At 44.1% G+C, this 26,583-nt stretch overlaps 1 protein-coding gene across 1 annotated transcript; it reads left to right on the top strand.

Moving 5' to 3' along the window:
* The first annotated feature begins 6,785 nt into the window (after positions 1-6,785).
* Positions 6,786-25,572, top strand: BBS2 (Bardet-Biedl syndrome 2). Its single transcript, XM_082289958.1, has 17 exons — positions 6,786-6,983; positions 8,343-8,570; positions 8,947-9,072; positions 9,352-9,414; positions 11,858-11,935; positions 14,100-14,204; positions 15,066-15,152; positions 16,434-16,569; positions 18,898-19,037; positions 19,739-19,883; positions 20,456-20,627; positions 21,670-21,799; positions 22,395-22,526; positions 22,957-23,094; positions 23,554-23,666; positions 24,379-24,527; positions 25,172-25,572. The coding sequence occupies exons 1-17, from the start codon at positions 6,867-6,869 to the stop codon at positions 25,276-25,278; spliced, it is 2,166 nt and encodes a 721-aa protein (XP_082146084.1). The 5' UTR covers positions 6,786-6,866; the 3' UTR covers positions 25,279-25,572.
* Positions 25,573-26,583: the final 1,011 nt, after the last annotated feature.

Raw genomic sequence — 26,583 nt, 5'->3', positions numbered from 1 at the left:
CCCTTTCTGCACAAAGGAAAAAAGCATCTTCCAGGTGATGTAGGACTGGGAGTCAGGGCTCTGGTAGATCTTGCATTCCTCCTGGTCTATTCTGTAATTGATTTGGGATACATTCTATAATTAATTTGGCATAGGACTGGAGTAGTGGGTTGTCAGGCAGACACACAAATCAGGCTACCTCCAGAAGCAACCTGTGATTGAGGTGATAAGCTGGGGACACCTTCCTGCTGTTTAAATACCCCCATGACAAGGTCTTGCCAGCCTCACTTTGCCTTCTGGCCCCTGCCCTCCATTTGCCTGGGGGTTCTCCATCATTTAAATGGGCCTGATGCTGCTTCCCAGAGCCGAGCAAAACAGGCAGGATCCCTGCACAGCATTTATTCACCAGCCCTTGCTATGCCAGAGCTGTACCCCTTGGCTCTCATGTCCCCTTCGTGGGATTCCTGGCTCTGTCCCCAGGCATGTCCGTGGCAATTACCCTGAGATTGCCGGGCAGATTAACAGGGTGAGTCAGTGAGTCAGTGCCTCGGTGCTCTAGGCAGAGCTGGAGATGATGTTCACCACGGGGATGATGATGGCTGAGCATCACCATGGGCATGTCAGGGACAGGGTTCCCTGGAAAGGAGTGAAGGAAGCTGACAGCTTTCAGGACAATGTGGCGGAAACACTTGTTCCTGTGACACCTGGGGTGCCTACAGCCGATTGCTGAAAGCCACAGGATGGTGCCAGGGCTGGTGCCGGTGACTGGCAGTGACTCAAGGCTGGTGCCAGGCAGGCGAGGAGGGAGGCACAGCAGCCAGCTCCTGTGGAGGTGAGCTGGCACAGGTCTGCCTTGGCTCTCTGTTGAAGGACACATGGCTCCAGTCACCTGTGGGCACGCAGAGGTGCATAATGGACCAGCATCAGCCTCCAGCTGCCCACGGTGCAGCCACCCAGCACATTGCCTTCAGGAGACCCTGCAGACCACTACAGGTCCCCCTCTCATGGCATGTGTTCCCCCAAAGTGCTTGCTCTGGGCTCACTACCCCTCCAGAGCAGTGACGTGCTCTGTGACCCCTCCTTCACCCAGATACAATATCCCAGGCAGCCAGGGGGCTCCGCTGGAAAAGCACCATGGCTCAGTGAGTACAGACTGTGGGCAGGGATGCAGGGAGCTATGAACCCCGTGTGGGCACAGCACTGAGACCCTGGGGGACAGTCCCTGGGGGTACCCTGCCCCTCACCATTGCCTATTGCTTGCCGGGCAGGGTGGTGATGCAGAGTACCCAGAGGTGTCCCTGACGCTGCAGCAGCAAGGGCAGCTCAGCTCTGCCTGCTCCAGCTGCCTCTTTGTGTGGGACTCTGGGCAGGAGAGCCACAGCTGGCCAGGGTTCAGCTGCCAGAGGTGCCTGGAACCACAGGCCACCTGGGACCAGTCTTTCAAACCCAAATAGAGAAAATAAAAACTATTCTAGCACCCAGCAAACATCCAGCACACGCAAGTGCTGAAAGCCAGCAGGAAGCCCTAGGAGTGATTGCTGCTTAGAAAGCAGGCTCGGCTTTGATCCGAATCTCAGGTTATTGTTTGCTGATGATAAACAAGAGTTTGAAACACGGGAAATAGGTGCTGACGTCGTTTTATTTTGCCAGCGCTTGCCAGCCCTTTGGCAGAGAAGGAAGAGGGTGAATCACCCCCTGTCTGCCCTGGGAAGCCATTCCCAACTACTCCCCATGTGCATAGGCAAAGCCTTGGAAACATTTGGGAGTGAAACCGGATCAGTGGAGTGACCTCAGGCGGTGGAGACTTCTTTCCCAGAAAATTGGAAGCGAAGACTTGTTCTGCTCTCAGTGGCAGACATTAGCTAAACCCATTGTCTGTTTTCCCTCCTTGCATCTTCCTGGGAAGCTGCCTGCTTCCCTGCCTGCACCTTGATTGCAGTTTTAGGAAAATACATCCCAGCTAGTGCTTTTCCAGATACCAGCCATCAGCAAAGACGTGGCATGTCCCCATTTTCCTGGGGAAATGCCCTCCTTGAGGACTTGCTGGCCCACATCATGTCTGTAACCATAGGAAGGCACCTTCAGCGACGGCCCGCTGGCAGTGGGAAGGGGATGGGGAGATTTCCATTTAGCAGGAATTGCACGGCGTGCAATCCTGGGACGCTTTCACAAGCCGGCAGCACGCTTTGATGTGGGCTCTTTGGGAGCCGCCTTGTGACCCAGCCGGCTGCGCTAGGGCTGGGACTCCCAAAACCGGGATTATGAGTCGGGCTCAGCTGCCGGCTCATCCTGTGGCTCCAGGCAAGGGTTTGGCCCTTACTCCGTATTTCTTATCTGGAACGGAGCTATCAGTATTACCTTCCCCTTGAAACAGCAGTGTGGAGAGGGTGGGGATTTGCTAATTACTGATTTTTAGGGAGAAGGGAAAGGAGGAAATGCTGAATTGATGCCATGAACTGGGTCCAGGAGAGTGAACTGACCTTGCAAAGTTCCCGCCAGTTTTGGGGTGTGCATCCTGAGAGACCCCATCACAGGGTGAGAGCTCCTGTCTGACAGTACAGGCTTTTGGGGCCAGGTAATGTGTGTTGGGGCATGTCTGGAAGATGAAAGGGCTGATTCTTCTTTTGATCATGAAATTCTCATAAATGTTAATGGGAATTACTTCGAGGTCTAACAAGGGTTGAATTGCAGCCCCCAAGGGAAGGAAGGGGGTGAGGACCAACCAAGCTTTGGCTGGGAAATAAAAATGCTTAAATTTACCTTGTTCCCCACCTGTGAGAGCAGAAAACCAGTGGGTCAGGGGCTGCCCAGCATCCCTGCACACTCTCCTGGGATAGGGGTTCCCCAGGTGTCTCCCGCTTTGCCCAACACTGCTGGCAAATGTATGACAGGCTTTAAGCATCACCTTAACTCTAGGCGTCATTTTAATTCACCAATCTAATGCTTTCCCAGTGTACAGTTTGGATTTTCTTCTTTTTCTTTGGTTTTGTTTTTTTTTTTTTCTTACATCTTTCCTTCCCTTTTGTATTTTTCAGGTTCCCACAGACTTCAAACTCACCTGCTCCAACTACTCGCCGCCTCCCCTGGCTGAAACGTGACCCAGAGTTTCCAAGTATCGTTACCTTGGGCATATTTAATTATTATATTCCCCTTTAGTTGCTAATTAGAAGCCAAGAGTAGAGGGATGAGTAATTCCCTGGGATGTCAAGTAGACACTTGCCTGAGCTTGCAAAGAAAACATCAACTCCCTCAGAATAAAGGTGTGAAATAAAAGGATGTGATATTTTCCTTGATGTCTTTATAGCCTTGCTCCTGAGATCCAGAGATCCTTGTTGTCTATCCTGGGAATGATTCACGCAGCTGCTGTGCCGGATCCTGCCTCCCCCGAGAGCAGCGTAGCTGTAGAGGCAGGATCTGGCATAACAGCTTTTCCATCCCCATCCAAAAGTGTCTCCCATCCCAGGAATGGGCATGGGATGGGGGGGAGAAATGCTGCTCCAGCTGGGGCAGCAAACCTGGGATGGGGAAAGAGAAAAGCCCCTGCCGACAGGTGCATTCTTCATTTTAAGGAGTGCTTAAGTGTGCTGATGCTATTGCTCATCCCTCCCCACTCCCTCCAGCCATATTATCGCCCTCCTTGAAGGATGGGGATGGTTATTTTTGCCAACATTTTCCCAAACTCAGTATGTGAGCACTCCTCAGCATTCCTCTGCCAGGCAGATAAAGGCATAGTGCATTTTTGGTTATATTTGAAGTCTTTTCCAAGAAACAGCTTCTGGGTGTATGACAATCCTCATACCTGTTGTGCTGTCATGTCTGGCTTCTCCATGCAACCTGCCTAGAAAGCCAGCACCCCGTGCCAAGCATGTTTGATTATATAATCTATCTCTATATCTGTATCTATCTCTAATTTATTGTATGATCTTTTATTATATAATATTTATTATATTAAATTGTATTGGTTTAAACAATATAACATTAAATTATTATAGTCTATCAATTATGTTAGTAGGAACTGGAAAAGAGCAAACACTGGTCACAGGGCATTGCCTTGCCAAGCCTGTGCAGAGTAGCCAGGAAAGAGGATGGTGATGATCTCTTGCTGGATTTTAAGACCCCTGTTCTAGTGAAGAAGCTGAATAATCCCGCAACTACAGTCACACTAATCCTGGCCGCAAAGCAGCCCCAGTCTGTGCAGCAGTGAAACCCAGGGGCTTAGTGAGGATTTTATGGGATTTCCCCCCTCGTAAAAGTGGCAAAATGGAAGGACCCAGGACTGGATGCTGTATCTTTGGATGTAAATAAATTTTACTATGTTTTATTATTTTATTTATAAAATAAATAAATAAATTTAATTATATATATAATATATATTATATGTATTATATATTTATTTTCAAATGAGGGGAAATGAGTGCTAAAAGCCACGATTTCAATATTAAGAGTTTCAGAGCCAGCTGATTCAAAGTGGCAGCTGTAATTTAACTGTGTTGCAGACGCGCCAAACCCAATACCATAATTAGCGATTCAAAATAATATTTACAGCTCAAATCATACATATTTAGCAAAAAGTTGAAATTTCCATCTTTTACAATTTTACCAGCTTAAAAAGGTCTGTAAGCTAGTTTTCCCCCATTTTGCTTGGTTGGGTTTGAAGAGCCTGGCAGAGCAATGCTCAGCACTGCTGGGAGGGGAGCTGGGGATTTTGTCCCTGCCCATAGCAGGGGGGTTGGAACTGGATGATCTTTAATGCCCTTTCCAAGCCAAACCTTTCTAGAATTTTGCGATTTTCCCTGCAAGGACAGGAGTGCTTGCTGGCCTAGAGGAACACCCTGTTGCGTGCCTGAGCTCATGCCAGTGCTTTGCCTTTGTGCTCTGGTACCCAAACCAGCGTGAGGGAGGGGGGACGCTCTGCACGGCTGGCACTGACACTCACACTCACCCCAAACAGAGCCACAAAGGGGAAAAAACACCCTCCTTAATATGCCGCACGCAATTGCTGCCTCGTTACCTACAAGTATAATGGCACATTGATAGAGCTGCCAGAGAAACTTGGTAAAAACAATTTAAAAAGGAGAAAAAGGAGGTTGTCACATCAGAATCGCATGATCCCTGCTCGAGTGCTGCTTTTGAGAGCCCTCCTTCGCATGCAGGGCAGGGACGCCGCTGCCGGCCAGGGCACAGCCAACGCACAAGGAAATGCCAACTGGGACGTGTCTGCCAGCTCTCCTAGAAATTAATGAATCTGTGCCTCAAAACAGTGGCCTTTACAGGAAAGAAAGAGCTGTTTTTCCAGTGCATCCTCTTCCAAATCTGCTTCTTGCTGGTTTGGGGGTGATAGTGTCCCAGTGCAGGTGATGGATTCAGGCACTGTCAGAGAGCACCGTCTATTTGCAGCACCCATGAGGGTTACCATGTTAAAATATATCTTAGACCTAAAATATTTTAATAATTTCTGAAGTATGACCTTGAGCCAGGGTTTCCCTATCCAGCCTGTGTCTGGGCAGGGAGACCCACGAGGATCTGTATACCAAAATCCAAACTGGGATGGAGACCAGTATCAGTGTTTACACTGTGGCTCTGTGGGGGTTTGGCCTCTGTTCCCTCCATCTCCAACCTACTCCCAGTGCACCAACGGCTGGATTCTGTAGGATACAGTGCATAATCCCACAAAGCAGCAGTAATGATGTTCTGAGGCTGTGCTTTTGCCTTCACAGGACATTGTGACTCTGGGTTAGGTTTTATTGGCTTGGAGATCTCTCACTTGAAGATACTCCTAGCAAGGTGTGAGTAAGGATGTGTGTGGCAGCCGGCAGGCAGCAAAGGGTGAGGCAAGGGCACTGGGGACAGAGAAGGGACAGTCCTTGGCCCCAGCTGGGTGCTGACCGTGCAGAGAAGCTGGGACTGAGATGGCAATGTGGGTGTTGGGGGCCACTGTGGCTGCCCAGGGGGGCAATTGCCTCTAACCTCCTGCCCCTAGCTGCCCCCCAGTACCTCCAGTTGCTCCCCCAGTTTTCCTGACCTCTGCAAATGCCTCCCCTAGACCCACACCTCCAACTGGCCTCCAGCTCCCCTAACCGCCCCCAGCTTCCCAAACTACCTCTCAGCTCTGACTTCTGCATTTCCCTTCCTGGCCCCCTAATCCCACACCCCAGCTCTCTAAGGTGCACCCTAATATCTCCAGTTGCTCCTCCCTCGCCTCCCCTGACCTCTGTGAGTGACCCCCACCTCCTGTAATCCTACACTTCAGTTGACCCCCCCGATCCCCTGACCTTTGCAACTGCCCCCCATCCCACCCCATCTCCCCCAGCTGCCTCCCAGCTCTGCCAACTGCTCCTCCAGTCCCTCTGCCCCGCTACCCCAGTCCCATCTCCCCCATTGCCCCCAGTCCCTCTGCCCCGCTACCCCAGTCCCATCTCCCCCATTGCCCCCAGTCCCTCTGCCCTGCTCCCCCAGTCCCATCTCCCCCATTGCCCCCAGTCCCTCTGCCCCGCTACCCCAGTCCCATCTCCCCCATTGCCCCCAGTCCCTCTGCCCCGCTACCCCAGTCCCATCTCCCCCATTGCCCCCAGTCCCTCTGCCCCGCTACCCCAGTCCCATCTCCCCCATTGCCCCCAGTCCCTCTGCCCCGCTCCCCCAGTCCCATCTCCCCCATTGCCCCCGGTTCCCCCCCATTCCCCCCCCTCAGCCCACAGGGCCCCCCCACGCCGGCCCCACAGCGCCCCCCCGCGGCCGCCCCTCGGGCCGCGCCCCTCCCGCTGACGCAGCTGCTGCGCGTGCGCGCGGGCGGTGCCGGTGCCGGCGGATCCGCGTCCGGCGGTGGCCCCCGAGGCCCGGCCCGGTCCGGCCCTCCCCGGCGTGCCCCGCCCCGCGGCCTCTCGCCCATCATGTTGGTGCCGGTGTTTACGCTGAAGCTCAACCATAAGATCCTGCCCCGTATGGTGGCGCTGGGCCGGTACGACGGGACGCACCCCTGCCTGGCGGCCGCCACGCAGGCGGGCAAGGTAACGGGGCAGGAGTAGCCTCGGCGGCTGCGGCGCGGCTTGGCCCGGCCGAGCAGCCCGGGCGGCCGCCGCGGAAGCCGCGCTAACCCCCGCCAACCCCCGCCAGCTCCCCTGCGCCAGGGCTGAGCAGAGCTCGGAGCTGGAGGCTTATGTCCCTTGCCCCCGGCAGGCCCCCGAGCTGCTTGCGGGGACGCGATGCTCGAAGCCTCGCTCTGCGGCAGCAGGGAGCTTACAAACATTAATAGCAGGTGACGAGGCTGAGCAGTGGCAGAGGTGCCCAGAGAGGCTGTGGAGTCTTCAGCCCTAGGGATATTCAAAAGCTGTCTGGACACAATCTGGAGTAACACGCTCTAGGGGACCCTGTTGGAACAGGAGGTTGGACTAGGGGACTTCTGTGACTTCTTCCAGCCGGAACCACTTTACAAACCCAAGTCGCCAAGGAAACTTTCACGTTTTCTAGCAGACAACGGGACTTTTTGAAGCCGTGGGTTTTATCATGCAGTTCTCAGAGCAGTGAGACTTGGCACTGTTACAGACCAAGCTCCGTGCTGATAACGGGACTGAGGTTTCTGTGAGTGATGCACCAACAGCCTGACGGAAACAGAGAGCATCCTGTGTGTTATGATTGAGTTAGAAACGTAAACAAAACAGAGTTTAGTACAACCCGACTAATAAAGCATAGATTGAAGCATAAACCCACAGAGGCACTTAGGCTGTAAATACAAACGGGGTTCATCTGTGATGTTTCCCAGCATTATTCATTTTATTTGGTGCCTTTAGGAACAGCATAGAACAAGGGCTTGTCCGAGGGACAGACTGCACAGCCAGAAAGCAAACTGTTGAGCCTGTGATCCTCTTACTTGGCTCCAAACAATTAAAGAGCATTGGTCAGTGAGAGTGAAACCATATTTATTATTCTTCCTTTTTAAATTAACCACGTTCACCTACAGATGGAGGTTACAGATATGTACCAGGTAAATTGTCCTGAATGGTTGGGGTGTTTTGCAAACACTGCTACCAGCTGGAGGTAATTTTTTAGTTTGTTGTTGCTCCTTTGGTTTCCTGTTTTTGCCTTACTCTGAAGAGTTATCAGTTGTCATTTTCAGAAACCAACAAAACAATGGTGTTGCAACTCCACTGGCTAGAGCACTGTTTTTCCTGCCATTTCCCTTTTTCTAGTATAGTTTAAAGAATAGCTGTGAGAAATACTATTGTCAGTAACCCCCAGTCTTTTATCCTTGTTTAGGTTGAGTGAATGCCTTCTTCCCCATTGCAGTTATTATCCAAACAATAGTCTTTAGTGTTTGTATACAAACAGATACATGTGTTGTATTAATATTTATGTCTTGGTTTCTCCAGGTTTTTATTCACAATCCTCATGCCCGAGGACAGAGAACAAACACAAACCGAATGGTGCAAAGTAACCAAGATTCAGACATCTCTCTTCTGAACATTAATCAAGGGATCACTTGTCTGACTTCAGGGGTGCTGAACCCTCAGCTGGGTTATGATTGTCTTCTGGTTGGAACACAGACTAATTTACTGGCTTATGATGTGTATAACAACTCGGATTTGTTTTACAGAGAGGCAAGTTGATGTAACTGTCTGCTTTTTTTACTATCTCCATCATTTTCTGTTGCTTTTAATTGTAAAGATTGTAGTTTTTACATTACTTTGTCAATTGTCTGTGCTATGTATTATTTCCATTACTGTATTCAGAACATTTTGTCTCTAGAATATCTGCAGTATTTCAAAATTAATATATGAAAATTTATTCTCACACATACAGGTATACATCGCATTCATATGTCACATCACCTAGCAAGACCAAATTGAAAAAAAATAGTAGGCATTCAGAGCTCATCTAAACTGACAGTGATAATGTTGGAAGCTCTCTTCTTGATTTGTGTGCTCTGATGTATGATTGTCTGCTGTTTCTTTTTCCTTTAATGCTTCTCTGTAGGTTTCAGATGGAGCCAATGCGATAGTTCTTGGAAAGCTGGGAGATATTTCACCTCCACTTGCTATTATTGGTGGAAACTGTGCCCTGCAGGGCTTTGATTATGAAGGAAATGACCGTTTTTGGACGGTAAGGCCAGGCACAATAGTTTTGATGTTATTAGAAGATTCTTTCAATGGCAGTAATTCATCTTGATTTTTTTTTTTTTAATATTATAAGTATTAATTTAGTTGTTGATTGTTCTTAGTTTATCTCAGGCCTTAAATTGTGTTTTGGCCATGTATTCAGTGCACTCAGAAGTTGCTTGAACACTGATTGTGTCAATTGTTCTGTTGCAGTTGAGATAATAAAAATAATTCAGCTTCTGACAGCTGTGACCATCACTGAGTACTGTCCTTCTCTTTGCAGGTTACTGGAGACAACGTTCGTTCCTTAGCACTGTGTGACTTTGATGGTGATGGGAAAGCTGAGGTTTGTAACCACTTACACACAAATTCAGCTGTTCTTGTGGTCTTGTAAGTGAGATGATAAAAAAACCCCCTTCGGTTATCAAATACAACTGACTTATATTACCAGTTAAAGTTTCTCATTTTTCTTTACACCAGTAACACCACAATGAAATGCCTGTGGTCATCACCTGGCAAGGCATCTATTTTAGAGGTATTTCTTGAATATAGTTATAAACTCTTAAATTTCAGAGGAACAACTTGCAAGCATCTTATATGTAAAAGTGAACTTTTAAAAAGCTGTCCTTTTGAAAAGCTTCACTTACACTTGGTAAAATCAAGAAATCTGTCTTCACATCCAGCCCTCCTGTTTCTGAATAGTGAGTGGGGAAATGAAATAGTCTTTGCTTTGCTGATTTAAAATGACAGTAACTTGTAACAGACATCTTGCTAATATGATGTGAGACAAACAATAGGAAATAGCTGCCATTCTGATCATGCAGGTTGCAAGAGATGGGTGAAATTGAATTTGTATGGCATTCTCTTTTGGAAATGCTCCTTCATCCCAGAGGAACAATTGTGCTTCTAAATATGAATCTTTAAGAAGATGCATAGTGTACATCAGATGCAAATCGATATGAAGTTAAATCATTATGCTAAAAATACTTACTTTTGTCATCTGTCGTAGAACTTTAAGCATAATTACTTAAGCTTCTTGGTTTAGTTCCTGAAAAATCCTTGTTTGGAATATCGAATTGGGCTATGTAATAGTGATGTGTAAATGGCCTCAACACTTTTCACGTGTTTTTTATAATCACAAAACTGATACCGACACTGCATCATTGGGATCTTCAGGAAGTGAAACGATTTCTGCACAGCTCCTCTTTGTATTTTTTTAATGTGCTGAGAGGCGTTCATAGAGAGTGGAGATAGTGTACAAGGATTCAGAAAACAGGGAAGTGATTTATGGCACTAATTGTAAATGGTTTACTCTTGTGCTTTTCAGTGGGTTTTGCTATATTTTTCTGCTTGATCAAGGTTCATTCTCGGCAGTTGGTGTAATGTGGTGCTACTCTGAGCTGAGTAGAGCTGGATGCAATATCCAACTAACTTGTTGGACCAGTTACCCCAACATGCGTTTACTGAAATTTTTTAGAGTTCTTTTTGATCTTAATTATCTAGGTGATTTTAAAGAGTTTTTACTTATTTATTTACTTTTATTTGTGGCTTTTGTGAAACTGCCTCTGGTTTAAAACTGAAGTTCTGAGAAAATGCACAGAAGCAGCTTCCTAAATTATCACTTTGTGTCTTACCTGGTAAATGACTGTGCTAGCTTAATTTCTGTTCTTTCTGCCCTTGTAAAAAAATGTTTACATTTAAAATAGACTGATTCTAAAACTACATGAATATCCTTTTAGTAGCTAACAGAACTAACTTGTCACTGCCTTCCTCAGGATTTTTAGATTGATGAAGGTTACTTTCTCCCATCTTGCAAAAGACTTGTGGGGCTGAACTTCAACTTGCTCTTTCAAATTTCTGTCCAGTGGAATGAAAGTCACTGAGGTGGATGTGGTAAATCAAAAAAATGAAAAAAATCTATGCACCTTGGGAAAATAACAGCATCACCAGTAATTGTTTCAAGATTGTGTGCTTTTAGCTGGTTGCCTTTTTCTGGTGGTTTCAACTTGGTCAAGAAATCTGTGTTTCTTAAATATGTAAATTGTTGTAAATTATTTAAATAGCTGCAGTAGACTTAACTTGGTGTGATTTAGGTTGACATAATCTGAAGCATTTTTACTTGGGAAGTAAAAAAGCCTCTAATCTTTTTAAAAATCCAACTTTGTTACGGATTTGTATCTCTTTTGTCAAGTAAAGATGAAAGGCTCATGGGTTCCAGTGGAGAAAAAGTACTACCAGGTTTAGACTTTGATTTATAATTCTGTTTGTCATTGATTTGATGAATGACTTTATGGACTGAGCAGATCTGCTCCTTGGTTTCTCAATTTGCAAAAGAGAACCTGAGCATTGTCACCTTCTTCAGTACGAGCTTTTCCACTGGGCTCCTTTTCAGTTAATGCCTTCTAGGAAACAGGAAAAGAATGCTAGGAAACAGGAAAAGAATTAAAATGTGGGAAACATTAAGGAATGAGGAGGCAGAAGACCCAATCCAGTGCTTTATATCAAGATAAAGCCCATTTTGCTCCTACTTTGCAGTAGTGGCAGCCACCACTTAAGTTGGAGGAGCAGAGATGGTCGATTCTTGGGTTCATTGGTTTTTGTTTGTTTTGGGGGATTTTGTGTGTGTTTGTTTGCTTAATAAGGGATCTTCAGTACAACACTGGCAACATTTCATAGATCTGTTGAAGCCTCTTCATTGCTGGACTTGAAATATTAATTTTTCCTCTGGATCCTGGCGCTTGCTTCCTTAGGTTGAATAATTATTTTTAAGGAGCACTATTTTTTTTCAGCTTCTTGTTGGCTCTGAAGATTTTGACATCCGTGTGTTTAAAGAAGATGAAATTGTGGCAGAAATGTCAGAGACTGAGGTAAATTATTTCTGGCTAATGTTTATTATAGTTGCTGACAGAGCTGAAAGTGTTGTGTACTCCAAAGCTTCTCTGGTTCAGATTTACTGTGTAGTTAAGTAGTTACTTAACTATTTGGCACACTATCTATTCTGCTAGAACAGCAAAAGTTCGAGTTTAATAATATCTTTCATTATGCAGGGGGCTTTTTGCTTTGTTTATTTACAAACCTTTCACCCCATTAAGAAAAGTGACTATTCTTGGCTGACAGTCAGGACCCTGTGCAAGGGTGATTAAGGTTGCTGGATTGTGATGGAAGCTCTTAGTGTCCTTCTGAGTAAAAGGATGTCTTCTACAGTTTTCCTCAAATGTTTTTGATGCAATCATAATGATGTAACTTGTCCCTGTGTGTATATCCAGACAGTGCATGGCATGGTGGAAGGGGGATGCCCAGGCAAAACTGGAAGTTTATATTGCAATTGGAGTTACACACTAGTTATATAAAAAGAGCTGTGGTGACTAAAGTAAGGTATGGGACTGAAAGGTTTACAGAGGGGTAAATAAAATGTGTAGGAGTTGCTGTTTAGCTTAAGAATTGAGAGAAGATCCCCACTGATTATGGTTTCTTGGAAAGGAGTAAAATACCGTTATCACTGCTTTTAGAAGTGTTCTCAGTCTTGTCATGGCCCTTCTAGACCCAAGGCAGAGTAAGGCCACAGACCTTTGTCCTTAATGATCTGAGGTCTCCCTGCTGCCCAGGATAGGGCTAAAAGGCTTTGCTAATAAACCACTTATGAAGAGCTATAAAAGACAAATCCAGGCACTGTTCTGGAAAAGGAGGCTGTTGCTATCACTACAATTAGAACTGGACCTGTAATATGTTCTGCTCTCTGTGCAGTAGTCAGTCTGGTCACGTAGATATTTCTAGTTAAAAGAAAGGTCCGTCACTCTCAAGTGTGATTTATTTCCAAATCCTCAGTAGAATTGTTTTAAATTCACACCTGCAGTCATAGGAGGCCTGTTACAATTCTACTGTTCTGATATAAAAGGACACAGCTGAACCTAAACCTTTCTTTTTTGAAAGGTAAATTCAGGGAACAATGTCTTTATACATTATGTTTGGTGTGGAAGTCTTGGATAGTTTTCATTTTCTGTATTTAATCACTTACTCTAGTGAAACTGAAGCTGTAGGCTGTTGTGATTCTTGTTAATCACATAATCAGGTATAAATTTAGGTAGTATCATTACATTTGAGTTTCTGACTGTTGCTGTGGTCTTCTGTCCTTACTGGGTGCTCGTAATTTAGTTTGATACTTAGGAAAGACTCTGCAGAAGATTGTGAGAGGAAAGGATAAAGGGTTTGGAAACAAAGTTTTATGGTAAAAACATCCAAGGACCACAGTCAGATGAGTTTAAATAAGTTGGGGAAGAATTTAATTGAAGGAAGTCTCCTGTGCTACGTTGTACAGAAGGCCAGACAGATGATTGCAATTGTTCCTCCTGACATTAAAATCTCTAGTCTCAGTACGTGGAAAAACCTGCATTTCCAATGAGAACCTCGATGAGGAATGGGTCTTAAAAGGAGTGAGAAACAGGCCAAGTTACAACTCTCAGGTCTTTCCCCAGAGCTTATTCAGGTAGGACACCTAGCTTGGTGTTCCAGTTGTGTTCCAAAGAAGTCCAACTGTGGGAGTTTTTAATCTTTATCTTACTAGTACTGGGCAAAGATTTTTCTTCCAGTAATATCTCCAGGGCTCTCCCAACCCAGCCAAGTTGAACCTTTGGCATCATCAGCTCCTTAAGCTTAAGGAATGTTGTGTGTAGTTTCTCAATGATAGTGTGTTAGCACTGATGACCACAGGAATCCTATGAGCAGTTGTTTTGCTGCCTGTGGTAGGAAATAGTTGGTCGAAGTACACAGTTTGAGGGCAGTTCTGCAATCCTTGCTGAAGTGTGTCCTAACACTGGCAATACAGCTTGTGTGAGGAAATCCTACAAGGCCTTCAGTGATTTCAGACTGATTCTTAGAAGTAGTTACTTCAGTATTCAATGCTTCCTACAACAGACTTACTTACCATTGAAGAACTGTAGGCTTCATATGATAGATCTATAGCCTGTTCCCTGTTACTCGAAGTTGCACAAGTTTTCAGTCCTGTATCCTCTCTGTCCCTCCTTTCCCCCCCAGACTGTCACTGCACTTAGCCCCATGTATGGCAGTCGCTTTGGCTACGCTCTTGCTAATGGCACCGTCGGAGTTTATAACAAGACAGCACGGTACTGGAGGATTAAGGTTAGTCCATTGTTGGAGTATCATTGCTGGAAGCTTGAAGGCTCCCAGCAGACTTGGTATCTAATTTCAGGTCATTCTGATGTTACCCTTAAGTGAACTTTGCTGAGCAGAGAATTGAATGTAATTTTGTTCTTACAAAATGTACCTGTTTTTATAGGTTCGTATAAAATACCAGGTCAGTTCCTGCAGTACTTTTGGGCTGTTGGTTGTGGTTTAAACCACAGGGGTACAGCCATACAACTAGGGATTCTTCAGCTTAACAACAGAGACATTGGAGTTCATGTTAGGAGATCCTCTGGTTGGATCAATAAACTGTTTTTCAGAGACTGAAATCTTGCATTGTCTGTGTTCAAGGTTAATTTTTCTCATCAATAGCAATTTCCTGCTTCAGCAAACCAGTTTGGCAAGATCCTTTCCTGATGCTCATTTTAATATAACACAGAGTAGTATATTTAATAGTAATAAGAAGATTCGTCAAGAGGTGGCAGGAAGAGGCTCATGGCTGTCCTCAGTGGTCCCATTTTATGACAGCGTTGAAGCCCTGATTTTTTTTTTCCTAGAGGATTTTGTTTTTTACACTTTGTTTTTGTGAGTTCTAATCATTTGCTTGGATGGAAATGTATTCAAAGTAATGATCAGGTCCTTTGAAAGCACTGTACTAGATTAGTAGTGCAAGGGCTAAGGTGTCACATGTGTGTGTGACCTTAGAAATAGTAATGCTCAAACTTACTGTTCAGAGAAATAGTTGTATTTCTTTCTGTACTCTCTGTAGTCTTGTAGTCCAGTGTTTTGCATGTGCCAAGCATGTGCAGTTTAGAAAACATACCCAAGCTTAATTTGTTCTCTCTTTTCTGTCCTCAGTCAAAAAACCAAGCCATGAGCATACATGCGTTTGACCTGAACTCTGATGGAGTGTGTGAGTTGATCACTGGCTGGTCTAATGGGAAGGTGAGTTTATACAGGGGGAAAATGAGGAGCTGTAGTTATGGGGCTGTGTTTGAACAAGGCTGGTAAGTTATCCGAAGAACAACAGCCAAAAAATGAAAAAGACTGAGAAACCTGAGCGCTGCAGATCTGTTGCAATAAACCTAGTTTAGCTGGTGAGTCCTGTGCCAAGTGCATGATCAGAGAAAAACTGCTTCCCCTGCTTAGCTGAGTCAATTGCTAAGGTGTGGCAAGTTGTTTCCATGGCAGCAGAGATCATATGCTGCTCTTGGGTGTCTCTATTCAGGTGTGTCTTGAGGACACGCTAATAATCCTCTGCAGTGTTTCCTGGCTGTTCCCAAACTACAGGGAAGACAAAGCAGTTATGTAACAGGAGAGCAGCGTCAGTCTTGACTGTGGCAGGATTAATCAAGCGTTATTTCATTTTATGTAAAGGCGTTCTATACAGCTCAGTCTTTTAAGCCTGTTCCTTGGTATTCCCCTTTGCCAGAAATGACTGTTTTAACTGCCACATCTCTCCTGGATGCAGCTTGCCAGGTTTTTCTGTAAAGCTGTGCTTTTTTCTTCACACCTCTTATTACTCTCATTAGCCTGCGGCACTTTAAGAGCTTCATATCAAGCTGACAGTCTGGAGCCCAGATGTGTTGTAACTTAAGTTGGATTAGATGTGTAACATTGTTAGAGAGGGAACCTGTCCTTGCTTTACTCCTGTTCTTTTCCACTGGCAGTCTCTACCCTACTTGTTGGTCTGAAACAGTCCATAGCTCCTAGAAAGAGTAATGCTGTGACCTGTGCTTTGGAAAATTCACGGTGCATGGAACTGAGCCCACCTCACCCTTCTTATCCAATGAAAGATAATTGAAGGTTGTGGTATTTGTGTATAAAAATAATTCCCCACGCAAGGGCTCCAGCTAAGAGGAGAGGTTGTAAGCACTGCATTTAAGGTTATTTCTGGTTTAGTCCCATCATTGCTGCATCATATGTGCATAAACTTTCCAGGGCAGACTTGCAGTCCCTTTTATTTCCTTCCTTTTTTAGTTTTGTAATTTAGGGAAGCATCTCAGAAGAGAAATTCCTTCTAGCTCCTTCTAGAGCCTACCTAGAGGTCATTTCTTGGTAGTATTTTTTGTCATGTCTGATGTTTGGATGAGCAGAGCTGCAACTTTACCTGCAGTTCTGTGAGCAGAGCTGGCTTTCAGTTAACAGCTCAAACTGTGGATTGACATGTGTTTTGTAGTTGGCTTTTCTCTTCATGCTGAGACTTAGAACTTTTTGTTGTTCCAGGTTGATGCACGCAGTGACCGGACTGGGGAGGTCATCTTTAAGGACAACTTCGCTTCCTCGATTGCAGGACTGGTGGAGGGGGATTACAGAATGGATGGGAGCACCCAGTTAATCTGCTGCTCAATTGATGGTGAAGGTAAAAGCATTGTTCAGGATATTAATGTAATATACAGTAATATCAGGCACATCACATCATCTCATATTAGGTAAACATTGTTTTGGTTCCAACATTTTGTGTGCCAAATTCCCTTTGCTTTATGTGCAGTTAAGGGAATTTTGAGTTACACTATCTGCAAACAGGATTTTGAATATTGCCTTCTCTGTGAAAATCAGCATGTGTTTCATTATGATCCAAGAAACCATCAGAATTCATTTGTCTAATGGAAGAAACCCCATCCTAATGCAAAGATAATGATATTCAGTACAGACTCTGGTTCTTCAGGCTACGTTATAATAGATGAATGTATAGGAAATCTTTTTTTCCTGTGTTTTAGTTCTTTGGCTGCTTTTCACTAGGTAAAGGTGTTTAAAGAACTAAGGGCGTGTGTGTTTTGGTTTTCTTCTGCAGATGAAGAGTTTTTATATTAGAAATTTTAGATGTTAACAGTGCTTTGTTTCCTGGAAAATGCTATCCTGAGATTGGAGAAGTGGTGGATTTATCCCACCATGCATTCAAGAAGTCAGACCTGGTTATTGTGAGTGGAAACAAATATGATCACAGATTATTTAAATAAGCTCAGTATGAATTTACAGGGATGGCTCCAGGAAAGACACTGGTGTGATTATCCGACTCCTTGGCGTCAGCGGCCTGAGACAAGCAGGTCTGGCACAACCCATTTGAAACAAAAGCCTGTCCTTGTTAAATAGCAGTGTGTTTTGCTGTCTGTGTTAATCACAGGCTGTGGGGATTTGCTGCACTTGGGCTTCAGCTTATAAAGCTTTTTCCCAAGCTTACAGAAGGGGAGCATTGTAAGCAGTTCTGGAGAACCTTGTCCTAGCAGAGCTCTGTAGGTTGGTATCCTTGAATGCAATCATCCTTTTCTGGTGGGTCCATTGTAAACAAGCCTTGGCACGATGGGGATCCCTTTAGGCCTTAGTAATTAGTGTGGCTGGGGTAATATAGACAATGTTATTAGAGTTCTATTTGGGACCAGCATCCTTTCACATGAGGTGTTCTGTGTTGCATTCTGTGTCATTTTAAATGAATTACTCACTCAGAAATAATAAAGTGGGTCCTTTCATCGGAGGATAGTGTGCAAGCTGGATGATTTCAAGTTCCATGCAACTTTTTACAGGGCAGCAGTCATGCAATCAGGCAGCATATTCTTCCCAGGTAAAAGATTTTTGTCCCTGGCTTTCATTGTCAGCTGCAATCAGAGCACACAGCCTTAGAGCAAAATGGAAGTTGTCTCATCACCTGTTCAGGTGCTCTGTCTCCACAGACAGTTAGAGGTATTTCCATAACTCTGTGCTCCACTGGGCTACTGGGAAACAAATCTTACCCCTTGAAGTGAAGTATCCCTTGATTTGGGGAAAAACTGATGTGGGTAAATCTTGTTTACTGGCTGATTAACAGTGACTTACAGTCACTTCTAGACAGCAACAACTCCTCTGACCAGCTCTAGAAATCCAGGTACACATTTTATTAATTTTGCATAATTGTAAGCTTGCCTGAGCGCCTGAAAGAATGGTTGCAGTGGGAATCCTCTTGCAAAAGGACTGGGTGTTGCACTTGTGTGGTCAGGTGAGTAAAGCTTAAAGACAGGTTGGAAATCCACATTTTTTCCTTTTTTTCTTTCTTTTTTCTTTTTTTCTTTTTTCTTTTTTTCTTTTTTTCTTTTTTTCTTTTTTTCTTTTTTTCTTTTTTTCTTTTTTTCTTTTTTTCTTTTTTTCTTTTTTTCTTTTTTTCTTTTTTCTTTTTTCTTTTTTTCTTTTTTTCTTTTTTTCTTTTTTTCTTTTTTCTTTTTTTCTTTTTTTCTTTTTTCTTTTTTTCTTTTTTTTCTTTTTTTTCTTTTTTTTCTTTTTTTTTTTTTCTTTTTTTTCTTTTTTCTTTTTTTTCTTTTTTTCTTTTTTTCTTTTTTTCTTTTTTTTCTTTTTTTTCTTTTTTTTCTTTTTTTTCTTTTTTTTCTTTTTTTCTTTTTTTTCTTTTTTTTCTTTTTTTTCTTTTTTCTTCTTTTTTTTTTCTTTTTTTTCTTTTTTCTTCTTTTTTTTTTCTTTTTTTTTCTTTTTTTTTTTCTTTTTTTTCTTTTTTTTCTTGTGCAGTTCTCTTGCCCCAGTCACCAAGAAAGTGAGAGCCTCTGTGGGTGTAAATCAATGCTCAGGTTTTCAGCTGGATAGTACTAGCTGAAGACCAGAACTAGTATCTGCTGCAGAAGTGGTACAAGAGAGTCATGTCACAGAAACTGAAGTTCTGGGGAGGCTGTTGGAAGTCTTTGCTGAAATAGGCTGTTTTGTTTCTGTACAGTCCGAGGCTATCTGCCAGGAGGTGAGGACATGAAAGGGAACCTAATGGATACAAGTGCTGAGCAGGATCTTATCCGAGAACTTAGTCAAAAGAAACAAAATCTGCTGCTGGAATTGAAAAATTATGAGGAAAATGCAAAGGTACTGTTTAAATAATGTGTAGGGCCAAAACACACTTTCCTGTTGGTATAAATCCGGAGTAACCTGGGAGGCGGCTGTGGGGCAGTCCAGACAAGTCAGAGCTGTAGCTTGTCAGGGTGCAGTGAGATTGTCTGCTGGGGGTTCCTGCCTCTGCATTTGGCTTGCTCCTTGTGCAAGTTCAGAACTTGCTTTTTGTATTTTAATAATGCTTTCTTTGCTCCTTCCTCTTGCCAGAGCAGTTGTGTTTGGAGCTGGATTCCCTTCAGCCTTGTGCTTTGGCTTATGACTGCAAAGTGTAATTTTCAATGCATCTTGGGAGTCAAAGGGGATTGTGTGAGAGGATCATGTCACTGGGTGAGGGCTGGGAGCACTGCCAGGATGTAGGAATTGCACTTGTGGCTTGATGGCGAACATTTCAAAAAATAGTCTGAGGAAAGAGCAAACTTATATTTGAACAGCAAATGACCTCCGTGACACAGCTGAGGTCCATCCATGGTAAGGCACTCAAACACTTTGTAGCCCAACTGTCCACAGCTTCATGCCTAATCCAGCCACCACTCATAGCTAGTTGGAAGTGTCTGGGAATTGCTGTAATGCAGCCTTCTTCTGAAAGAAGAGAACTGACTTGTGTGTATGTTTTCTAGGTTTTTTGAATGAAAATCTTGAAATTCTGATACTGAATGGTATGTGTTTTGCAACAGGCTGAATTGAACACTCAGTTGAAGGAAGCTGATGGGCAGAGAGGTGTGATTCCAGCAAACACCCAACTCCAGACAGCCCTGTCAGTTAATCTGGGCTCTGACAGCCAGTCTGCCCATGTGGAGCTGTGTATTTCCACCACAAATGGTGAGTGGTAACCTGCAACCATTGATATTTACTTCATGTAAAATCATGCAAATTTTTAGTTATATTTAGCTGGTGATTTGAATGTCTCCCCTTTATTGTCTGTAACATCCCTTTTGTTGTTTCTTTCCTTTCACAGAGTTTTGAATCAAGCTGTGTTCCTTACATGGGTCTTAGGGGAGAGGAGTTTGGTGGAATTTGTTTCTTATTATGTGTTATTTTCTGAGGCAATTAACTTGGATGAAACCAGCCTTGGTGATTCCTGCAGCACTTCTTGTGTTGACTGTAAACAGCAACCCACAGCTGCATTAGTGAGGGTGTTGCATGAATGCAGCTGGACCTCAGCTGGCTTTTCATGCAAAACTGGATCTACCCCAAGACAGCAAATTCACCTCGCAGCAGGCATGCTGAGGATGCAGTAAAGTCCAGATGTGGTAGTCCTGGTCACCTGGATATTCTAACAATTCAGAGGAGGGGTGTAAAGAGTTCACCATGCTTAATTCTGAAAATAGTGGTGAATTGTTCCCAGAGGACAGCTTTTAATTTAGGAACTGCTTTTTCTTCCTATTGCTAAGACACAATCATCCGTGCTGTGCTGATCTTTGCTGAGGGCATATTTGAAGGAGAGAGCCATGTGGTCCACCCCAGTCTCCAGAACCTCTCAGGCTGTGTTCGTGTTCCCCTTACTCCACCCAAAGATGTCCCTGTGGATTTGCACATCAAAGCCTTTGTGGGTTACCAGAACAGGTGAGTTTAGTGGTGTTGTATCTGCTGGTCTCCAGAACTGTGGGACCAGGAAACAGCAATAATGTGGCTTCATGCTTATCCTATGGGGAGTGCACCGTTAATTCCTGGGTGCCCCACTTCTCTCTGTTACTGAAAGGAGAGCTGGGATGCTTTCTTTAAAACATTGATGTACCTGTGGCACTGAGTTCTTTTTCAGACAAAGTCTAAATCCTCTGGAATCACTGTGATCTGTAGTGTTCTGGTTCTGCTTTTAGGGAAGGAATGCACATTTGTCCAGGAGATGTCTTACTGTAGGTGTGTGGAGGGAATCAAGAGATACAGAGACTCTATCCTGTCATCCCTAGGGGGCTGGGCCCTGGGTGGTGACTGCTCTGAATGGAGAGCCTTGAGCAAGCCTGGAGACACAGCTGTGTCTCTCAAGCTATAAAATAACCCTGAACCTATTTGGCTTCAGGGCAAATAGAAAGTAGCACATACTTGATTTCAAGACAACATTTTTCCAGTCTCCCGTAGAAATACCCCTCCATAGAAAATAAAATGTCTCTTCATATACCCTTGAAAACAACTTTTTTCCTGCTCACATCTGCCAGAGCCGTTGGTGCCTGAGGAGGCAGTATTCTTTCCCTGAACAGGGAGGCATGTTTTGAGAGCTAGCCACCCACTGCAGAAAGACTGTATGGGACTGAATTCCCTTTCTGTTTTCTCTATTTGCCTTTATTATTGCCTTTAATAAGACTTCACTGAACTTGTAAAGAAAATATCCAATCATATAGTAAAATTGTAAATGTATTAGCCTAGAGAGTATACTTCAGTGGAAGGATTATTGAAAATGACAGCAATGGGGAGGAATCATACAACCTCATGATGCGATAAGCCCGGCATTTCCAAGTTCCAGTGTTTCTTCTGGGGAAGCAGTAAGCAGCTGATTGTATAACTGGAAACTGTGAATCTCAGTCCCTACCTAAAAAAGAACCAGGAACCATTGCAATAGGTGAATCTCAGGTATGTTAGTAACTCTGTTTTTCCATTGGATTGCTTCCAGTACACAGTTCCACGTATTTGAGTTGACAAGACAGCTTCCCCGCTTTTCCATGTATGCCCTGAGCAGCCCGGACTCGGCCACGGAGCCCCTGAGCTTTGTTAACTGTACCACGAATGAGAGGCCACAAAGGGTGAGTTTCTGCTCTTCTTCCTGGTTTCAGGTCTTACACAGGTGGAGCATTTGCAGTCAGCTTGAGATTTCTAATAGCAAAGGAAAAATTATGTAGTGAACTGCACTACTGGCCTTTGGAATCTGTGTATTGCAACTCAACCCTGCTTTTTCTGTCTTTAAAAGATGACTCAGTTGAGGCATTCCAAGCATCAGGAATTCCTGCAGGAACTAAAGGCCTGAGATCAGAAGGTGTTTCAGATATTATCTTGTTTGCTGTGGGCCTGCTGATAGCAGGAGACCTGTAGTGAGTGTTGAATTTTGTAAATGACCAGAGAACAAGAAAAAGGCAGCACAGTGCTCAGGTAGTGGCTCAGTTTCATAGCAGTCTCTGTTGGATTTGATTTTTTAGGAATATTCAGCTTTGGTGCAAGGATTCAACTGTCCTCATTCTAACAAGTTCATGACATGGGGTTATGGGATGAAATTTAGTAAATTATATTTCTGGGGTACCCTGAGCAGAGTGTTCTGGTGCACATCATGTGCGGGGACATTGTGCGGTTCCTGACACATTCCACACAAGGGATGGCTGATTCTCTTAATTTTACTTTTGCAAGATTGTTATGTGGCTGAATCAGAGCTTCTTGCTGCCAGAGGATGCAGAGTTTCAGAGCGCTCCCTTTCAGGTTTGCTTCACTTCCCTTCGTAATGCAGGTCAGCTCTGCATCAAAATCAAGCCTGGTGGAGAGGTGAGTACCTCCATGGACAAGGGGAGCAGCCCTTTAATGATACTCCAGTGAAACCAGTATACTCATCCTGCCCAGTATGAGGCAGTAAAAGTGAAAAATGACTGAATAGGCAAAGTACTCATGCTTTTGGAAACTTCTGTGTCTGTTTACTGTCAGTGGGTAAAATTCCATGGCCAGTTAGTGAAGTAAACTGCTTAGCCTGCAGATCTGTAGGAGGGAGGGAATTTATTTCCTCACAGAGTGGTTTCAGGGAGCCATAATGTGAGGCACAAAGGCTGCCTGTAACTTCTGCACTTGTCCTATCCCAAACCTGAATAAAAGCCCCTTTGTTTGAGCTTGGGTAACAGTTGGACAGGCAGTACTGCTGGGAAGTTCCAGGAGATGTTCTGGCATGGAAGAGTGCTGAAGTGCTTTTTTCCCTTTCTGACAGATTTCCATCAACACAGATGATATTGATCTAGCTGGTGACATTATCCAATCAATGGCCTCTTTCCTGGCCATTGAAGATTTGCAGGTGGAAGCAGATTTTCCTGCATACTTTGAGGAGCTGCGGAAAGTGTTGGTGAAGGTGAGGAGGCTTCAGGCATTTCTAAGTAAGCAGATAAGCAGTCACTGGGGGCTTTTTATGAGAGGATCTCTAAACTGCTTTATCTTTGTTGTAGGAATCAGGCCACAGTGGCTTGCTGTATATTCTGTGGGGCACCCTCAACTTTCTGTCTATTTTTGTTCTGTAGAACAGGCCCTTGGTCCCCATCAGTTGGTTGTTTAGGATAAAGTAAATGTGTTGTCTGGGAGACTGAGCTGTGGATCTGGGTCAGCATGTGAGATGTGTATCTCAGTCTGCTCACCCTTTCTGGGGGCCAAGGTATGGCTCCTGCAGTGGGGGGTGAGGGGAAGAACAATGTCAGGGATGCTGGTTGGTTACGCTGGGATGTTACTTCCTATTGCATTGGGCTGAGGTTTAGCCTGAACTCTGTGTGCCCAGGGTGCCAAGGACCCTTGCTCACGACTTGTTTACCTTGGACAGGTGGATGAGCACCACGCAGTGAATCAGAGGCTCACTGCTGACATGGCTGAACACTCCAACCTCATCCGCAGCATGCTGGTTCAGGCAGAGGATGCCCGGCTCCTGGGAGACATGTGAGCAATTGCTGCCTGGCTTGTGTGTTTGGGGTTTAGAATGGCCAGTCTTTGCTTTTCAGGCAGAAAAGAGCACAGAAAAACATTGGCATGATACAAGAGTTGCCTAGTTACAATTTTTGATGTATAATTGTACCATTGATGATCTTACCATGAGCTCTTCTTGAACCTTGTCATGTTCTTTAGGTGGGAAACCAGTCAGGCGAAGGCAAGAGTAGGGGCTTAGTGTATAGCAGGTGAGGTGAATCTACCTCAAGATATTGAGATATGTTAGAAAAGATATATTAAGGGAAGAAGGCAGGGATAGCTATCTGTGGTGTGTGAACTTTTGAGAACACCAAGAAGGAAATTTTAGGTGTCAGGTTTTCACTCTGATTTGCTGTTTTCTACTAATGCTGAGCTTTACTCTGAAGAGCAGCAGTAAAGAGGCCCAAGCTCTACTGCAGGGCAGTGGTACTTTCACTGGGGAAAGTGGTGTCTCCACTTTGTCTTGCTGGATAAAGTAACTGCGAAAATAGACTGTTCAGGTTTTTTTAGTAAAATAATGAGTATAACCAACATGTCTAGACAAGTCTGTTGTCTTGTAGCTGGCAGACATGCAGGTGACTGTGGTAGCCAACACAACAATGTATTGCTGTACCTTTGTATTGACAAACTGGGAATGACTTCCTTGTCCTCAGAGATGCAAATAACTGGACTGATTGTTCCCCAGGAAAAACATGAAGACACGGTACAGCGAGCTGTATGACCTGAACAGAGATTTAATAAATCAGTACAAAATTCGTTGCAACAATCACACAGAGCTGTTGAATAATCTGAAAGCTGTGAATCAGGCAATCCAGAGGGCTGGGCGGTTACGTGGTAAGTCTGTGTTTTTGAAAGGAATGGGGAGTCTCAGACCCCAGTGAGGCAGATAAGATGTGTCCCAGAGGTCAGCTGGGTTAGTTAAATGACTTCAGGCTTTTTGGCCCGAAACTCAGTATAAATAATCTTTCATTCTTCAGTCATAGCCAATTACATGTGACAGTCAACTGTGGGTGTCCAGTATAATCTGGGATCAGAATTTTAGAACAATTTGAAATAGTTTCCGGATTTCTAAACGAGGCAGAAATTGATAGTTTTGTTGAACATACTACTTTTAAAATGCTTTTAGAATTACTTCAATTCTTAATTTATAATTCTGCTTTAAAACAATTACCAACTTAAGCAGGGCTGTTTTATCTGCATTATTAGTCCTGTAGGTCTTTGGGGAGGGAGGTACTTTTTTGTATGTTTGTAGCATTCCCCTTCCAACAAGCTCTCATAAAACAGAGCTACAGGCAATTCTTCTTTAAAGAAAGGATTTTACTTACGTACTAGAAAAAACGTGGTGTTTCATCATGTGTTTAAAAAGTGTTGGAAAGAAACCCCTAAATTTTCAGACTGGATCAAATAAGTATTTTTACAAGTTTCTTACTCTGTAACTAGGGTTTTTTCCTATTCTTTCCTTTTTTTCCTCTTTGCAGTTGGCAAACCTAAGACACAAGTGATCAGTGCTTGTCGGGATGCAATAAGAAGCAACAACTTCAACACACTGTTCAGGATAATGCGTGTGGGAACAGCCTCTTCTTAAGAGCCTCTTCTTCAGCAGCTGTGCAGAGACAGTGTTTCTATGCAGTGGGCAGAGAATGGATGAAAAGCAGTTAATTCAGGCCCCTACTTCACTGTAGAGTGAAGTAATTCCAAAAGTAGTGCTGTAGTTAAGCTGTCAGGTGAGAAATATTATGCAGACCAAAGCTCCATGAAGAGAGCATCAGAGTTTAAGTGCAGATGTGGTATTTATGCAAGACAGAAGTTCAAACAGTTATTTTTTATTACAGTAACTTATTTATGTATTTAAAAATATTTTGTAGTTAAGGCATCGATCTTTTCCATTAAAACATAGATTAAAAGCTTGACTGATTTTGTTCTGATTTAGCTGGGGAGATGTGAACTGCTGAGTTTATTTGTTGAGAAAACCTGACCCAAATAACTTCTCTGGTTTCTGCTGTGTAGTTGCTTTATACTTGAACTTCCTATGCTGGAGAATCCTGGATTTTGCTGCAGGGATATGTGGCTTTAGGTAAACTGTAGTGCAGTGCATGAAAACCACCAAAGGGATAATGTCTTTCTGGCTCTTAAGCCAGAAGATCTTTGATAGGCATCCAGTTCCATGATCTGTGCAGAGGTAGGAAGCGGTCAGTTTAGTATCCAACACTCTCCCCACACCTGGATTGCAGAAAGTTTTGCTTCCACCTAGTGGTTCTGTGCTACTGCTGGAAAAACTGCAGATCCTGAGGTGGGCAAGGGTGCATTTCAGGAACAACAAAAACAAACTACACACCCAAGCTTGGTGCATAATCATGAAGAGCTGGTAGTACTTAATGGGATCAAAAGAAGAAGGTATTGGAAAATTACTTGGCTCCTGGCTCAAATCTGTTTAATTGTGTGATCTCTTAGAATTGGATTAAAATATTACAGTAAGGCTCTATCTCAGATCTAAAGGTATTTTAGAACCTTTGCCAATGCAAATTTCTTTTAGAAGCTAAAAATAACCTGCACAGGATGGAGATTGGGCCCCAGTGCTCCTGCACCAGCGTCACCCTTGCCACTGTACAATGGTGTTTGCAATGTGGGCAGGGAGGAGTTGGCCCACATTGAAGTTCTTGGATGGCTTCTTGGGGCTGTCAGAAGGAGTCATATCCTCTAACTGGTTGCTCTTATGAGCCACTACTGAATTAAACCCAGCAACCCACCCTTTGTTACAGAGCCACTGGTGAGCCTGTGACCAGTTGAATGGGGAATGTAATTCTTGCAACATGTTTTAATCCCCAAAACTTCCCCTTGTCACTGCTTTGGCCCCTTCCATATGGAGAACTGTGCTGCTGAAAGCAGACCT

This window comes from Coloeus monedula (assembly GCF_965178545.1).
Source record: "Coloeus monedula genome assembly, chromosome: 13".
NCBI lineage: Eukaryota > Metazoa > Chordata > Aves > Passeriformes > Corvidae > Coloeus > Coloeus monedula.
The sequence above is the reverse complement of the archived record's forward strand: the minus strand, read 5'-3'. Positions and strand labels throughout refer to the sequence as shown.

What these genes read in the sequence shown, in the direction of transcription:
- BBS2 (XM_082289958.1), top strand. Translation starts at nt 6,867, where the DNA reads ATGTTGGTGCCGGTGTTTACGCTGAAGCTCAACCATAAGATCCTGCCC. An exon ending in ATGGTGATGGGAAAGCTGAG is followed by an intron (nt 9,415 to 11,857) that starts GTTTGTAACCAC and finishes ATTTTTTTTCAG; the next exon opens with CTTCTTGTTGGCTCTGAAGA. An exon ending in AAATCAAGCCTGGTGGAGAG is followed by an intron (nt 22,527 to 22,956) that starts GTGAGTACCTCC and finishes CCTTTCTGACAG; the next exon opens with ATTTCCATCAACACAGATGA.